This window comes from Megascapheus bottae, chromosome 2, assembly GCF_031878675.1.
Source record: "Megascapheus bottae isolate mThoBot1 chromosome 2, mThoBot2.hap1, whole genome shotgun sequence".
NCBI classification, from domain to species: domain Eukaryota; kingdom Metazoa; phylum Chordata; class Mammalia; order Rodentia; family Geomyidae; genus Megascapheus; species Megascapheus bottae.
In genome coordinates, this window is record NC_143510.1 from 77,858,503 (window position 1) to 77,874,997 (window position 16,495).

At 37.5% G+C, this 16,495-nt stretch overlaps 1 protein-coding gene across 5 annotated transcripts in view; it reads left to right on the top strand.

The window, feature by feature from the left end:
* Window positions 1-16,495, top strand: part of Vezt (vezatin, adherens junctions transmembrane protein) — a 60,396-nt gene that overhangs the window by 6,424 nt on the left and 37,477 nt on the right. For 4 of the 5 annotated variants that reach the window (XM_090328413.1, XM_090328414.1, XM_090328416.1 and 1 more), the window contains exon 2: window positions 13,451-13,582. In XM_090328413.1, coding sequence (XP_090184539.1) covers window positions 13,451-13,582 — 132 coding nt within the window. Of the gene's footprint in view, window positions 1-2,909; window positions 3,002-13,450; window positions 13,583-16,495 lie in introns of those variants that run through there. The other variant, XM_090328415.1, reaches the window with a different exon arrangement.

Consider the following 16,495-nt stretch of genomic DNA (forward strand, 5'->3'; position numbering starts at 1 on the left):
GGCTTGTGCCCTTAAGAAGGGAACATAGAGCCTCTTACATTCTAGGCAAAAGCTCTATCACTGAGCTGCATTCCTAGCACCCATCCCCTTCATGCATTCATATTGTACTTATTAAAGTTCGAACTCCTTTGTCTGGAGCTTTGATACAAATGATGTTTAAGCTCTTTTTTTTTTGGAAGTCGGGGTCTTGCAGTATTGCCTGTAGGCTTGCTTTGAAACTCCTGGACTCAAGTGATCCTCTTGCCTCAGCTTCCCAAGTGTTAGCACTATAACATGTGCTACTGTATCCGCTTTTGCCTGTATTATATACTTGGCAGTTTTATTAAAACTTTCCACTTTTTAAGAAGGATTTTGTGTGCAGTAGCCTCCAGGTCACAGTAAAGTCTAAAAAAAGAAAACGCATTTGAGTCAAGAGATCATCTTAGACGAATGAATGATGAGATTCTGAATGGATCATTTAATTTCTCTAGAGCTCGGTCCCCAATTATAACAAGATCATTCATTATGTCATATGATTCTATATTATGAGATTTTTCTTAAATCTATTTTAGGAGCTCTGAAACTGTCGGGTGGGTTAAATAAATGAGATTAGGTCCTTGGAGGCACTTATTAATTAGGAAATATAGGAAGAGAATTACTCACTTCCAGTCTGATTTTAGGTTAGAACCGACTAGATTTTAGTTTTCCTGTTTCTGTACCAAATAGTCCTCAAATTCCTAGAAACAAATCATGCCTTAAGTATGTAGGAGAAAAAGCTGCAAGCTCCATTGCCTCTGGACTTTTTAAGTATTGCTTATATCATTCATGAAGACTTGTTATTATTCTCACTTCAAATAAGAATGTCCAAATGCGGCCGGGAGTTTGGCCTAGTGGTAGAGTGCTTGCCTAGCATGCACGAAGACCCGGGTTCGATTCCTTGGTACCACATACATAGAAAAAAAGCCAGAAGTGGTGTTGAGGCTCAAATGGTAGAGCTCTAGCCTTGAGAAAGTCCAAGGACAGTGCTGAGGCCCTGAGCTCAGGACTGGCAAAAAATAAATAAATAAAAAATAAATGTCCCAATTCATTATTTGAAACAATACATTTGAGAATGTTTTTTATTTTTTATTCTTAAGTATAATTTTTGTAGCTGGCAAAATATAGCTACTTATGGAGATTTTGCAAATTGATCACAACCTTTAATTTCATGTCACTTTAAGACCTTTATGAAAATGGCTTTTCCACTTCAATAGATGGCTTGCCTAGTTCTTGTTTTACTTTTGTTAAGCGCTCCCTCTCTAATAAATAATAATTCACAATTAGTCATAATTGATAGTCATTTTGAGATAAAGAGCACCTTTTTTTTGTCAGTCTTAGGACTTGAACTCTGGGCCTGGGCATTGTCTCTGAGCTCTTCAGCTCAAGGCTACCTCCCTACCCCTTGAGCCACAGCACTACTTCCAGTTTTCTAGGGGTTAATTGGAGATAAAAATCTCATGGACTTTTTAGTGCCCGGGCTAGCTTTGAACTGTGATCCTCAGATCTCAGCCTCCTGAGTAGCTAGAATTACAAGCTCCCGCCACTAGTTTCCTTCTATTTCTTCAATAACCACAAATTCCTATTTTTACTTTTTCTTTTTGTTTTGTTTGCCTTTTAAATTTTGGGATATCGAGGAAAAAAAGGAAAATAAAATTGATGTGAACTCTTAATATACAGCCTTTATCTTTTTGATCTTTTTGTTTTTGATGTTTGGGGTTTTTTTTTTTTGTTTGTTTGGTTGGTTGGGTTTTTTTGCCAGTCCTGGGGCTTGAACTCAAGGCCTGAGCACTGTCCTTTGGGCTTTCTCAAGGCTAGAATTCTACCACTTGAGCCACAGCACCATTTCCAGCTTTTTCTATGTATGTGGTATTGAGGAATCGAACCCAAGTCTTGGTGCATGCATTCTACCACTAGGCCAAACTCCCAGCCCCTTCATTTTGTTTTTGAGACAGGATTTCATTATGTAGTGTGGTGAGTTGTTTTGTTTTTTGGTGGAGTTTTTTGTTTGTTTGTTTCTGGTTTTGTTTTTGTTTCTGTTTTTGTTTTGAGAAAGCATCTCAGTATGTAGCACAGGCTGGCCTCACAGGATCCTCCTGCCGCAACTTTTCTAGTGCTAGGATTATACACATGAACTATCACACCTGCTTTTCAGCCCTTACTTTAATATTTATTGTATCCTCTTCTCAGACCTAACATTTTGCCAACTAGGTTTTGCCTCTGGCCTATGTACCAGTTAATTAACCAGATTTGGAATAGGTACCATCAGAACCAGGAGAGCAAAATCCACCCTTGGAATTTTTCCTATTGATTAAGAACACTTCACTGTTAATCTTTATTCTTAGTAAGTTTAGTCTATAAGCTATGTAAGTCAGTTTTCTCCCTTTGCCTTTCTTAATTATCTTTTAATGAGTATGTTTGATTTTTATTTTTGTTTTGGGGCATAGATACTATCATACTTAAGTATTTTTGTTCTATTATATACAAAGACCCTTATTATTCCTTTGAAATGTTTTTTAATATTACTAGCATGTAAGATTAATTAAGTAGGATGCATTTCAGTCAATAATATTAGAAGCGTACAATCAGGAAAATATATGAATATATTTTAGCTGTTTTACAGGTTTATCAAAAATTTTTAAATATACAGTAATATTATGTTTTATGTGTACTCCTTTGAAGGCATTTTTTTTTGAAACCCCATTGTTCCCGTTATCTCTTGCAGTTGCTGAGTAATAGTAACATTGAAGCAATAATGTTCGGGATTTTTTTTTCCCCCAAAGAGCTGCTTTGGCTAGGAAAGTGCTTAGTAATGGCATGGGCACGCCCTCCAATCCAGTGGCCATTTTGTTCTGTAGTCTTTGGGAAACAAGTGGGATGGATCACCACAGGAGGAAGTGTGTGGATCAGAAAGAGAAGATGGACAAGAGGCAGTGAATTTTTTTCATCCAGGACCACTAGAGGAGAAATTAGAACTATGTTGTCTGTGAGTAGTTTAGTTTGGACTTATTTTTATGAACCCTTTTAATCCCTTTTAATGCTATGGTTAGATTGTTTTAGGAGCCCTTTTAAACCTTTTAACTGCTATGTTACCTTTTTCTGTGTTGATGTTGAGGACTAATGCTTGAGTTCGGGGCTTTTTGGAATGTTACATTAGGAATTAGGTTGAAATGGGTAAACTCAATTTTTCCTATTTTATAGTATCTTTAATTTTTCAGGGTACTGGTCTATGACATTATATTAAGGGAAAGAAAGGCAGTAAGTAGTTAATTTCTAACCGTACTTTCTGATTGTGCATTAAATTCAGGAAGAGAATATCTGCTGATTTCTACAGAAATTCAGTATGTTAATATAATTGATAGTATTGGGAAAATTCATTTTTTCATTGCAAAGGTTTAATTTAGACACAGTTTAGCTCATTAAATGTGGTCTTCTTTAAAAATTGGGACATTTTCCACTGCATAATTTAGTAATGACAGTCTTCCTCATCAGTTCATTTTTTGGTATTCTAAAGCCAGATGGAGAATGAATAAAGAAGTCATAGCAACTGACAAGTGTTTATCTTTTTCAGTGTTAATTTCCAAAAAGAAGACCTGCCGCTGTTCTGTATGAAACAGTCATATTTAGACCTGTGACTTCCTTTTGCCTTTACTTACTTGTGTTTTGAGAAGAGGTCTCCCTGTGCTGCCCAAGCTGATCTCAAACCTCTAGGCTCAAGTATTCCTCCCGTGTTAGCTTCCCAAGCCGGAACTACAGGCTTATGCACACCCAAGTTTAAACCTTTAGCTTTAAGTTATATTCAACAGTAAAAGATATTTTAACTTTTTCAAATAATGAATTATTATTTCTAGGCACATATTCTCCCATCAAATCCATTTAATTACTGATGTATTGTTTTCCTAAAAGATTTTATTTTACATAGAGGACTTTTAAAAATAGGTAATTATACCCCAAAAAATGATTTTTTTTTTCCTCGGGAAATTAGTAGTACTTTTTTTTTTTTTAATTACCTGTTAGTGGCTTGGTGTATTTTGTAACTTGAGAATGTAAATCATTCTTGGTCCTTTGAATGAGGAGAAAGACGATTTTATTGCGTGGTTTCAGGTTTCTAGACCAGTGCCTTGAGCCTCCTTTTGCTTCCTGCTGGTAGTCGGTTATACTATTAATTTTGTGTTTAATATACACTGGATGAGTAGAGCACTGCTGGCTCATGCCTATAATCCTAGTTACTGAGCAGGTGGCAATCTGAGGATCACAGTTTGAAGCCAGTAAAGTCAGTGAGACTCTTACCTCCAGTTAACCAGCAAAAACCCAGAAGAGGCGCTATGGCTCCAGTGGTAAGGTGCTAGCCTTGAGCAAAAAAGCTCAGGGATATCTGTAATAGTGCCGAAGCCTTGAGTTTAAGCTCTCAGGAGTGGGAAATTTTGTTTATGTGTGTGGGGGGGTGTGTGTGTGTGTTCTAAATACATGTTCATATATATATATATATATACATATATATATATGTATATATATATATATATATATATAGAGAGAGAGAGAGAGAGAGAGAGAGAGAGAGAGAGAGAGAGAGAGAGAGAGAGAGGAAGGGAAGGGAGGAAACTGCCATGTCCAAATAACCTCTTGGCAATTCCTAGCATTTTGCAAGACCTAATAATGTAGTCTTTATGAAGTGTTGACATTTTATTTATTTATTTCTTTATTTATTTCTTTATTTTTGCCAGTCCTGGGCTTGAGCTCAGGGCCTGAGCACTGTCCTTGGACTTTCTCAAGGCTAGAGCTCTACTACTTGAGCCTCAGCACCACTTCCAGCTTTTTTGTATGTATGTGGTACCAAGGAATTGAACCCGGGTCTTCGCTCATGCTAGGCAAGCACTTTAACCACTAGGCCAAACTCCCGGCCTGAAGTGTTGACATTTTAAATGAAACAATATGTAACAATTAAAGTAGACCATTAGTTTTATATGGAAAATAGCACAAGATCATTTGATTCATACCTTTTTCACACAACTTTATGAATATGTTCTTATTAAAAGTTCAAACAACAGGGAAAGCACCAGCTCTCCCTTAGTTAGTGAGTAACACAATATAAATTGTCCAAACTAGAAATGTGGAAGTCATTTTGGTTCCTCTACTACCAAATGCTTTCAGTGATTTCTTTTATACTTCTTTGGCAGTCCTGGAGGCCTCAATCTTATAAAACTGCTTAAGCCACACCTCTGGTGACATTTTGGTTTTAATATATTTATTAAATTTTTCTACTTCTGTATTACTCTGTAATCCATATTAACAGCAGGAGATTGGATAAATTATGGTACCTTCCTATATAATTGCAGTGCTATGAAGACACTAAAAAGGAATAAAGTAGAATGTGTTTCCTAATAGTGAAAAATCTCCAGGATTTAACTGGAGAAAACCATGGGCAGAGAAATGGATCTAGTGTAATTCTGTTTCTATAAAATTTTCAAAAGCTATGCACACATACATAAATACTACATTTAGGGGAAAAGATTCACAAGCTAATGACTATTTCATTTTGTATGAGGCGAGGGATAGAGGATTAGATTATCAGAGTTATTTTATGTCTCTTTGTTATTGCTGTTGTTGATACAGGGTTTGAACTCGAGGCCTCAAGCCTGCTTAGCTTGCTTGCTCAGCTGGCACTCTACCACTTGAGCACACTGGCACATGATTGTTTTCTATGTAGGAGACTAAGATCAGAAGGCCTGCAATTTCAGGCCAGCCTGGCAGAAAAGTCCTGTCAACTAATTCCATCTCAATAGAAGGAAGCTGGATACAGTGGAATGCACCTGTCATCCTAACAACTGTGGGAAGTCTAAAATAGGCAGATCATGGTCCTCGTATATACCTGGGTAGCAAATAGAACCCTATCTTAAAAATAATTAGTGAAGCCGGGAGAGGTGGCTCATGCCTGTAATCCTAGCTACTCAGGAGGCTGAGATCTGAGGATCGAGGTTCAAAGCCAGCCTAGGCACTAAAGAGTGTAAGACTCTTATCTCCAATTAATCACTTGAAAATGAAAACTGGGGCTATGGCTCAGGGGTAGGGCATTAGCCTTGAGCTGAAGAGCTCAGGGACAGCACCCAGGCCCAGAGTTCAAGCCCCATGACCCATACACACACAAAAAATAACCAGTGAATCACAGGGCTGGAGGTGTGGTTCAGCAGTACAGTGCCTAACAAGCAAGCACAAGCTTTGATTTGAAATCCCAGGACCAGGGGAGGGAGAAAATACCTTTCACAGGTAATGAAACTTGAGTTTGTATCTTCAAACAAAATCGAAATCCTGTTGCTAGAGGATATCATTGACTTTGTGGCCCTTGGGCATTGTAGGAAGTCTTCAAGTTTGTACTTGCCCTGTATCATCACAATATTTTATACGAATACATAAAGTGTCATTTATATGGGTTATGCTAGTGTATGGGTCATTAGCTAACAAATTTATTTAATGATATTATCTTAGTAATATTTGCTTTGTGTCCTATTCCCTTTCAATATACATTAAAAATAATACCACCAGGGCTGGGAGTTTGGCCTAGTGGTAGAGTGCTTGCCTAGTATGCACGAAGACCCAGGTTCAATTCCTCAGTACCACATACATAGAAAAAAGCCGGAAGTAGTGCTGAGGCTCACATGGTAGAGCTCTAGCCTTGAGAAAGTCCAAGGACAGTGCTCAGGCCCTGCGCTCAAGCCCAGGACTGGCAAAAAACAAAACAAAACCAAAAAATAATACCACCAAAGAGAAAAATGCAATAAAAGTTCCATGTACCCATTACCCACCTTCAGCTTCAGCAGCTTAATTTACTAAACTGTCTCATCTACTCCTTACCTTTTATCCTCAAGTATTCCTAACATTACCTAACTTTATCTTATAAGTGTTATTAATATGCCAAGAATTTATTTTAGCTAGATATATAGGTGTATTGCTTTTATCATCCCTACCTTTTTTATGGCATTTCTTTATTAAGGAAACTAAGTCATTTGATCTGCAGAATTGCCCATTGCTGGATTTGGTGTTTCTATAGGATAAGATAGTATTTGATTTAGCTCAAAACTTTATATTTTGACATACTATTTATTATTTAAAACCTCATACCAATTGTTCAGTTTTGTAGTACCTGAGGTTTGAACTCAGGGTCTTGTCTTGAGTACTCTAACATGAGACATGTTCCTAGCCTTCTTTTTGTTTTTTGAGACAGGTTCTTGTTTTGTTTCCCAGACTGGCTTCACTCAGTCTTGATCCTCTCTCCTTGTCTCAGACTCACAAGTGCTGAGATTACAGGTTAGTGCCACCACAACTACCTGCTATTAAAATTTTTTTAAATATTATTTTCTCAATCATTCTAGAAAACATTCTAGTATATCATAATACTAAAAACATAGTCACAGGCAGGTACTTTATAAGCCAGGCCTCAGTGGCTGGTGCCAATAAACCTAGCTACTCAGGAGACTGAGATCCAACGATCGCAATTCAAAGCCAGCCCAGACCAAAAAAAAAAAGTCCCCATAAAAAGCTCTTATCTCCAATTAACCACTCAAAAACTGGAAGTGGTGCTAGGGCTTAAAGTGGTAGAGCATTAGCCTTGAGCAGAAGGAACAGTGCCCAAGCCCTGAGTTCAAGCCCCACAACTGACAAAAAAAAAGAAAAAAAAAAGGTACTTTACAATTAGAATATAGTACATTAAATTGAGACGAGCCAAGGAGACAAGAGACAACAAAAAGATATTTTACATTAATCGATGTAAAATTCATAAATACAGTTAGAAAAGCATTTTTGATGAGTCATGAATTTTATTTTATTTTATTTTTTATTTTTTTGCCAGTCCTGAGCTTGAGCTCAGGGCCTGAGCACTGTCCTTGGACTTTCTCAAGTCTAGAGCTCTACCATGTGAGCCTTAGCACCGCTTCTGGCATTTTTCTATGTATGTGGTTCCAAGGAATTGAACCCAGGGCTTCGTGCATGCTAGGCAAGCACTCTACCACTAGGCCAAACTCCCGGCCCCACGAATTTTATTTTATTTATTTATTTTTTTTTTTAGTTGGTCTTGGAACTTGAACTCTGGGCCTGAGAGCTGTCCCTGAGCTCTTCACTCCAAGGCCAATACTACCCTACCCCACCACTTCTGGTTTTCTGGTGGTTAATTGGAGATAAGAGTCTCACAGACTTTAATGCCCGGGCTGGCTTTGAACCATGATTCTCAGATCTCAGCCTCCTGAGTAGCTAGGATTACAGGCATGAGCCACCGCGCCCGGCAGGAGTTATACTTTGTACTTAAGGAATTATGAGATCAAGAGATTTTTTTTTTAAACATAGCCTACCTAGAATATACTTGACCTCTCTGTATTTTCCTTGGTAATGTAAAAAACAACAACAACAGAAAAAAACACTAACAGAAGTGTGTCACAGGATGATTTTATTTTATTTTATTTTTTTGCCGGTCCTGGGCTTGAGCTCAGGGACTGAAAGCACTGTCCTTGGATTTTCTCAAAGCTAGAGCTCTACCCTTGAGCCTCAGCATTACTTACAGCCTTTTTTTTTTTCTGTTTATGTGGTATCAAGGAATCAAACCCAGGTCTTCGTGCATGCTAGGCAAGCACTCTACCACTAGGCCAAACTCTTGGCCCAACACAGGATGAAATTTTTAAGCAAAGCTTTCTTCTGGTTTTGTTTTTTGTTTTTAATTTTATCCCCCGTGCATAGATGCTGTCCAAGACATAGTTGTTGGGGAAGTGCTTACTGCGTGACTTGCCTTGCTCTGTCATCTTTGGCCTATTTTCTACCCCTAGACCTGAAAGCTTACAACTTACTCGTTGTGTTTAAAGCAGGTTAGAAGAGTGAAGCTAATAAGAAAAAAACATTTCATCCATCACATCCATGTTTAAACTAATCCTTATTTGGAAATGGGCTTGAGCTCAAGGCCTGAGCACTGTCCTTGGGTTTTCTCAAGGCTAGAACCCTACCACTGGAGCCACAGCACCACTTCTGGCTTTTTCTATGTATGTAGTACTAAGGAATGGAACTTCGTGCATGTTAGGCAAACACTCTACTAGGCTGAACTCCGGGCCCAAATATTGGCACTTTTACAGAATGTATCACAGATGATACACAAAACAAACACTGCACTGAATTATTGATACCTGATATCTGAATGCCGGCATAGAGATCGGAGACAACATGAAGTGTCATTAATTATATAAGACTTGCATGAGTCATTTTCTTGAAGTTCTCATTCAGCAAAACTTTTGAGGTTTCTTGCCTATTTTTATTTATTTTTCTTATAAAATGTGTTGCAGCTGCCAGAACAATGTCAGCACAATCAAAGGTCATTGGCAATTTTGCATTTAGCAAAATTCTTTCTGGTGTTATGATGTGTGTTTTCTGTCAGCTAGAATTCACAGGAATAGTGAACCACAAGGATTTCCTGAGGAGAAGCTCCCATAAGCTGCCTCTCCACTTTCTCCTATTTCTTTTGGCGGCAGTAACATTTTCTGATATTTCACTACTGCATTTTGAGCTCAGTGCTTAATGAAACGTGTGGTTTGATTTTTTGCCTGAATCAAGGAAAAAAGTTATAATAGAGAAAATTGCCTAGCCCTCCACTATTTTGCCTTACTCTCCTTTCTGATACTTTCATCAACTTCTAATAATACTCAGTATATGAAAAGCAGATTACAGGAAGAGTCAGTAAACTAAGGCTGTTACTCCAGGCTCTTCCCAGCCCAGTTTATGGGCTGATGAGCAAAGAACAGTTTTTTACAGTTTTAAAAAGGTTGGGGATATGTGAAAATAGTGATATTTAACATGAAAATTATATAAAGTTCAAATTTCTTTGTGTATGAAAGTTTTAGGGGACTGACCACACTCATATTTGTATTTTTAATATCTGACTTTTCACACTACAGCAGTGGGCCAGAATGTTGCAATAGAGATCAGGTGCCCTGCAAAGTCTAAATAAAGCAGTCATTCTGTTATTTTCTACACAAACATTGGCCAGTACCGACTGCTGAATAATTCCACTTTGATCTGTCTGTTTATTATTCTTCCTCATGGGAGTTCATTTGAAGAAAGGATTCTATTGCCTTAAAAACAAGTCTTTTAAAAAGTAAGCTTTTCAAAAGGTCAGTCCAGACAAATGAACTAGAATTTTTGTTCTTTTGCCAGGAAGACAGAGCAGGGTGGGGTTCATGGTTCAACCTGAAAGTACAGATGTAGTAACTCAAGGAAGTATTTGAATATACATTATAGGTGAGTGTAGTACTGACATGTAATCCCAGTACGAGGATGCTGAAGAAGTAGGATCAAGAGTTTGAGGTCAGCGTAAGCTAGATAATGATACCCTGTCCTTCTCCCTCCTTACCTTGTTTTTTTTTTTCTTTAATCTGACAGAAAATAAGCAATATATTATGATAATACCTTTTTTCCTTTAAGGAACGTTTAAAAGGAAGGTATTCACCTCATATTCCTGTGCTCACAAATTGATGCCAAGCACTCCAGCATGGCCCTAACCCTTCCTAAGTCAAGGGTGGATTTTTCTAAATATCTAGGTCAATTCTAGGTGTCTCCCCTTATTTCCCACAGCATCCAATATAGTCCTATAATTCTTCATTTGCTTGGCTACTGTGCTGAGGTTTTTTTCACTAGACAAATATGGATTATTCCTTATTTTTAGTTTATTACAATATTTCATAGTGCTTCAGAATTACTCTCATCGAGCTAGCTGGGTGAGTCTGTGTTCTTATCCATGAAATGAGAATAGTAATAACAATGGTATGTTAAGACCTTCAAGTTCATTGTGAACCTTAATTGAAGTGATACAACTAAGATACTTTACATTTTCTACAAAATACTTTGTATAAAGTAGTCAGTATCAAAATAGAGTCATTTATACAACATCTAACAAAATAGACCCTGGAAGCCATGAAGAGAGGCCTTTCATTCCCATATGCCAATAGCAAGGACTGCTAGAGGATCTTCTAATACTAGCCTTCCCACTTTCTTTTTTTTTCTTTGTGTGTGTGTGTGTGTGTGTGTGTGTGTGTGTGTGTGTGTCAGTGGCGGGACTTGCACTCTGGGCCTGGGTGTTGTTCCTGAACTCTTCAGCTCAAGGCTATAGCCCTAACCCTTGAGCCACAGCACCATTTCTGGTTTTTTGGTGATTGACTGGAGATAACTAATTAACTTCTGTACCTGAGTAGGCTCTCAACTGTGAGTCTCAGATCTCAGCCTCCTGAGTAGCTATGATTGCAGGTGTGAGCCGCCATACCTGGCTGCCTTCCCACTTTTATTAAGGCTCTGCTAGCAATAGTCAGTACCAATGAACAATCTTTACCTGCTGCAGTCAGCCCCATGATCATTAGTTTTGTTGTATTAAAATGTTACGTAAACTTTTCCTTTTTGTCCTTAAAATATGTTCACTTGGGCCGGGAGTTTGGCCTAATGGAAGAGTGCTTGCCTAGCATGCACGAAGACCCGGGTTTGATTCCTTGGTACCACATACATAGAAAAAAGCCAGAAGTGGTGCTGAGGCTCAAAGTGATAGAGCTCTAGCCTTGAGAAAGTCCAAGGACAGTGCTCAAGCCCTGAGCTCAAGCCCAGGACGGGCAAAAAAAATATGTTCTCTTTCCCTAGCCCTCTGGAGGCACCTCTGGGAACATCCCCAATCCCGTGCTATTCCTGAATAAACACTGGAGCATTTTGGACAGTTTCTCTGCTGTTAACAGAGAAACAGGTTAACAGGTCTGTGTTGCTGGTCTTGTTGCTGGTCTTGTTGTTGTTTGTTTTGGCCAGTCCTGGGACTTGAACTCGGGGCCTGAGCACTGTCCTTGAGCTCTCTCAAGGCTACTGGAGCCACAGCACCACTTCTGGCTTGTTCTTTATATGTGGTACTGAAGAACTGAACGCTAGGCACACAGTCTACCACTAGGCCAAACTCCCAGCCCCCTGGCCTTGTTTATCTAAAATACCTAACATACATCCTTTGAACATTGACTCCATTTAAAAAATATAATGGAGTCAGTGCCACCAGGTTTATACTTTACAAAAGATTGAAAGTAAAAATTAGTACTTGCTATTCATCCAAAATGAGTTTCCCGTTAGATTTTCATACATTAGCAACAGCGAGTGTTTCTGTGTGATGGGCTTGGGTGATTTTTTTTTTTAACCCTATCCTCAAACCCCAGCTCTTTCTACATAGCTTGTAAGAAGTTGCAGGTAAAATCCAGTACTTATTATATGCAGGGACTTGATGCTACTTTATTCCTTAAAAGTGCCCTATGAGCTAAGTGTTATTATTATTATTCTTGTTTTCTGAGGAGGTGGCTGAAGAACAGAGTGATTATAACTGCAATAGGTTACTTAGCAAGTAAAAAGTTGAGTTGGATTTTGAACTTCTGCTTTGTGTCTGCAGTGTGGTTTCCAGGAAGGGTGTGTGTGTGTGTGTGTGTGTGTGTGTGTGTGTGTGTGTGTGTGTGTGTGTGTGTGTGTGCGTGTGTGCTTACACTTTTTTTGTTTTTCTGAACAAGTAGCCTATATTATAGATTATAGCTCCTAACTTCAAATGAAAATCTTGCCTCCTTGGTGATGTAATTACAAGTATATACTGCATACCCAGCTCAAAGTTCATGTTCTTTTTTTTTTTTGCTAGTCCTGGACTTGAACTCAGGGCCTGAGCACTGTCCTTGGGCTTTCTCAAGGCTAGAGCTCTACCACTTGAGCCTCAGCACCATTTCCAGCTTTTTTCTATGTATGTGGTACCAAGGAATCGAACCCAGGTCTTCGTGCATGCTAGGCAAGTACTCTACCACTAGGCCAAACTCCCGGCCCCTCAAAGTTCATGTTCTTAACCACTGTATTCTAATACTTTTATTAGCCATATGTTCTCTCACTTGCCATGTTCTCATATACCATATTCTCAGTAAATTTTACTGAATATAAGACAACCTTCTTGAAGCTTTATTTGCTTTGCCAAGTATATAATGCTAAATGAATTAATGAATACGGTAAGATAAAATTAAACTGTAATATCATTACTTACTTTTTCTTGGGCTTCAAGTTATAAGTCTTCTTAGGAGTTGTCTATAGCCAGCATTGCCTGTTTGGAAGCTGTCTTCTTCAACACTGCAAAACTTAGGCAAAAAAACTACTTAACAAATTTATATTCCTAAACTAATTTTGCTCACTAGTACTCACTCAAAAATTATGTGATTTCTTTTATTTAGAGTCTTTCCATTTGGGAGTTCCTCTTTTAAATGTTAATTTATTGGTATAAAATGGCATGTTTTTGTAACAGATATGCAGTTCTCAGAGAAGAAACTAAAGAATAGTTATAATTGTGAGGTTAAACAATGAATTTGGCCTCTAAAAATTTTGAAACAATGATAATCTCAAACTTTGTTTCATTTTATGTCTTTTTCAGAATTCTCCACTTTACCAGTACTTACAGGACTTAGGACACACAGATTTTGAAATATGTTCTTCTTTGTCACCAAAGCCAGAAAAATGCACCCCAGAAGGACAACAAAAGCCTCCTACAGAAGTACCACCAAAAGTAAGAAAGCATGCTTGTACTCTTTTTTTTCTTTTTTTCTTTTTTTTTTTTTTGTGGGTCATGGGATGGGGCTTGAACTCGGCCTGGGCATTCTCCTTGAGCTCTTCAGCTCAAGGCTACCGCCCTACACTTGAGCCAAGCCCCACTTCCCTTTTTTTTCCCTAGAGGTTAATTGGAGACTTGATCCTCAGATCTCAGCCTCCTGAGTAGTTAGGATTACAGGCATAAGCCACCATATCCAGTTTCATCTTTTGTTCTTTACCTTACTATTTAAAACTCTTACCTCTCCCCTGAGGAAAACAAGACCCAAAAGAAAAACAATCTCTACCATCTCCATATCACTAGTAAGACTGCAGTATTTATTATCAGTAATACAAAACTGTTTAGATAAACATCAGTGCTTACTCTTGTTCTATAGTTTTCTGTGGATAATTTATATAATGTGAAGAAATAAACAATGGTTGAGGACTAAAATACATTATTTCTTTTAAACATTAAAATTATGTAGGGGAGAACACAGATAATACTACCTTAATTAGAACTCAATTGATAGTAGCCTTTAATTAATTGGAATGTTAAGTTTTTTTTTTTTTTAATGAGCACCAATTATAAGAAAGCAGACTGACAAGTTATTTCCTAAACACAGTTTGAAAGGCAAATGGGTGAGTATATTTACCTTAACTTATAGTGCTCTTTACATCTATAGTATTATAAACTTTTATCCAGTAAATATGTCATAGTTAATATACAGAGTGTATTTTGTGTGTTGTTCTTAAAGAATCTCCATTAACTATGTTTGTAAAATGCATCTGTTAGCTGGATGCTGGGGGTTTATACCTGTAATCCTAGCTACTCAGGAGGCTGAAATCTGAGGATCACGATTCAGAACCAACCCAGGCAGGAAAGTCTGTGAGACTCTTATCTCCAGTTAATTACAGAAAAAGCAGGAAATGGCACTGTGGCTCGAGTGATAGAATGTTATCTCAGAAGGTCAGGGACAGAACCTAGGCCCAGAGTTCAAGGCCTAGGACCAGCAAAAAAGCGTCTGCTAGATTCACTTATATTCTATTAGCCATACTTACTCAAATAAGAAAATATTCTAGTACATTTCAGTCTTAGTCAAAGGAATTCTAATCCAATAGAAAAAATTAGCGAGATTGCTTCATTGATTGATCATTAATTTAATTAATGTTTTATTACAATACTCACTTACTCTTAAGAGGAGACATTTAAAGTTTCCAACTAGTCATTTATCCCATTGTGACTAGAAGGAAAGCATGCATTATTAGGAAGTTCTTTTCTCCTGGTCTCATAAGCAGTTCTTTTAAATGTGAGCGGAGCTGACCAAGCTGACTCCTTTGCAAAAGCCAAGTATAAACCTCTACCTACAGGGGGAGTTTGGGAATTTTCTGCTCATGTGAATCAGAGTCATTTTTGCTAATCTTTCAAATTTACTCTTTCTTCTTCTTGACCTTTTCAGGAAGCAATGCTCTTGGAAGGGCTTAGAAAGCAAAACATCAAGATGTATTTAACATGCTATTTATGGAATAAAATGTGATGTGAGATTACTTAGCAATGTAAAACCAGACAGTGACTAAAGATTAGTCTCTAGGCAGAGATGGGCACTGGCTTGTAGTTTGGGGAGGGTATAAACTTGGGGTTTGTAAACACTTAATTCTCATCATTTATGACAAATATTTTTATTTATAGAAATAGTTGCTAGTCACAACAATGCTCATTGCAGCATTATTCACCATAGCAAAGATATGGAACCAACCTAGATGTCCCTCAGTTGATGAGTGGATCAACAAGATGTGGTATCTGTACACAATGGAATTCTATGCTGCTGTCAGAAAGAATGACATAGCCCCATTTGTTAGGAAATGGAAAGACTTAGAAAAAATCATATTAAGTGAAGTAAGCCAGACTCAAAGGAACTTAGGCTCAATGGTTTCCCTCATTTATCATAATCAGTAGAAACCTTGGGCTCTCCTAGCAGAGATTTGCAATAGAGCAAAACCTTGATACATAAGGCCATATAGTATGAAGCTAATTAAAAGGACCTCTAGGATATTGAAACAAAAGCCATATAATGAATGATTGTTGTCCTTAATGTACTATGTTATCTCTCATCTCTTTTGCTGTCCCTTGGTTATCTCATATTGTTACAGTATCTCACTTTGTTATCTGATATATTGGATATATTTGTATTTGGTTATTTGAAATTGGATAGGGAAGGGGGGAAAACCAAGATGGGGGGATGGGGGAAGGGTAATGGGTACCAAGACATGTGAAAGGGTATCAATGTATGTGAATTAATGCACCTTCTATCTGGCAAATATCATGTAACCCTTTTATTAATTAGAAAAAAAATATTTAAAAAAAAGAAATAGTTGCTAGTTTATAAATAACCAAATAAGAGCTTAAAATGGCATCTCCTCCTAAATAGAAGAACAATAAAAACCATAACCAGAAGGTGTTTTAAAAAATTATTATGTGTCTAAAAAGTTCATTTAAGTCTTCATTTCACATCTCCAAGACAACTCTTTAGCTGTGTAAGCTGATTTTCCTAACACGGGTTCCTCATCCCCCTAAATCTGAAGGCAGCTATAATTTAGAAAGATTAATTGAGTTCTCAAGGAATATATTTTTAGAATGTATTTTCAGACTTTTAGAATATATTGCCCCCAAAATTTTGTTCAAGGAATGAAGAATTATTTTTTGTGAAGCAATTTTTTTTTACAGTATGTGATACTGATAAAGCACTCAGTATTAATTTCCTTCTCTTTCTGAATCTTTTTGTATGATTGTTAAGTACTTAGTGAGTAGTCTGTCCTACTGTCTCTACTCTAAATATTCATTCCCTGTTCTTTTTTCTGCTTGTTTTTCCTGTTATTACTTACATTTTCCTCT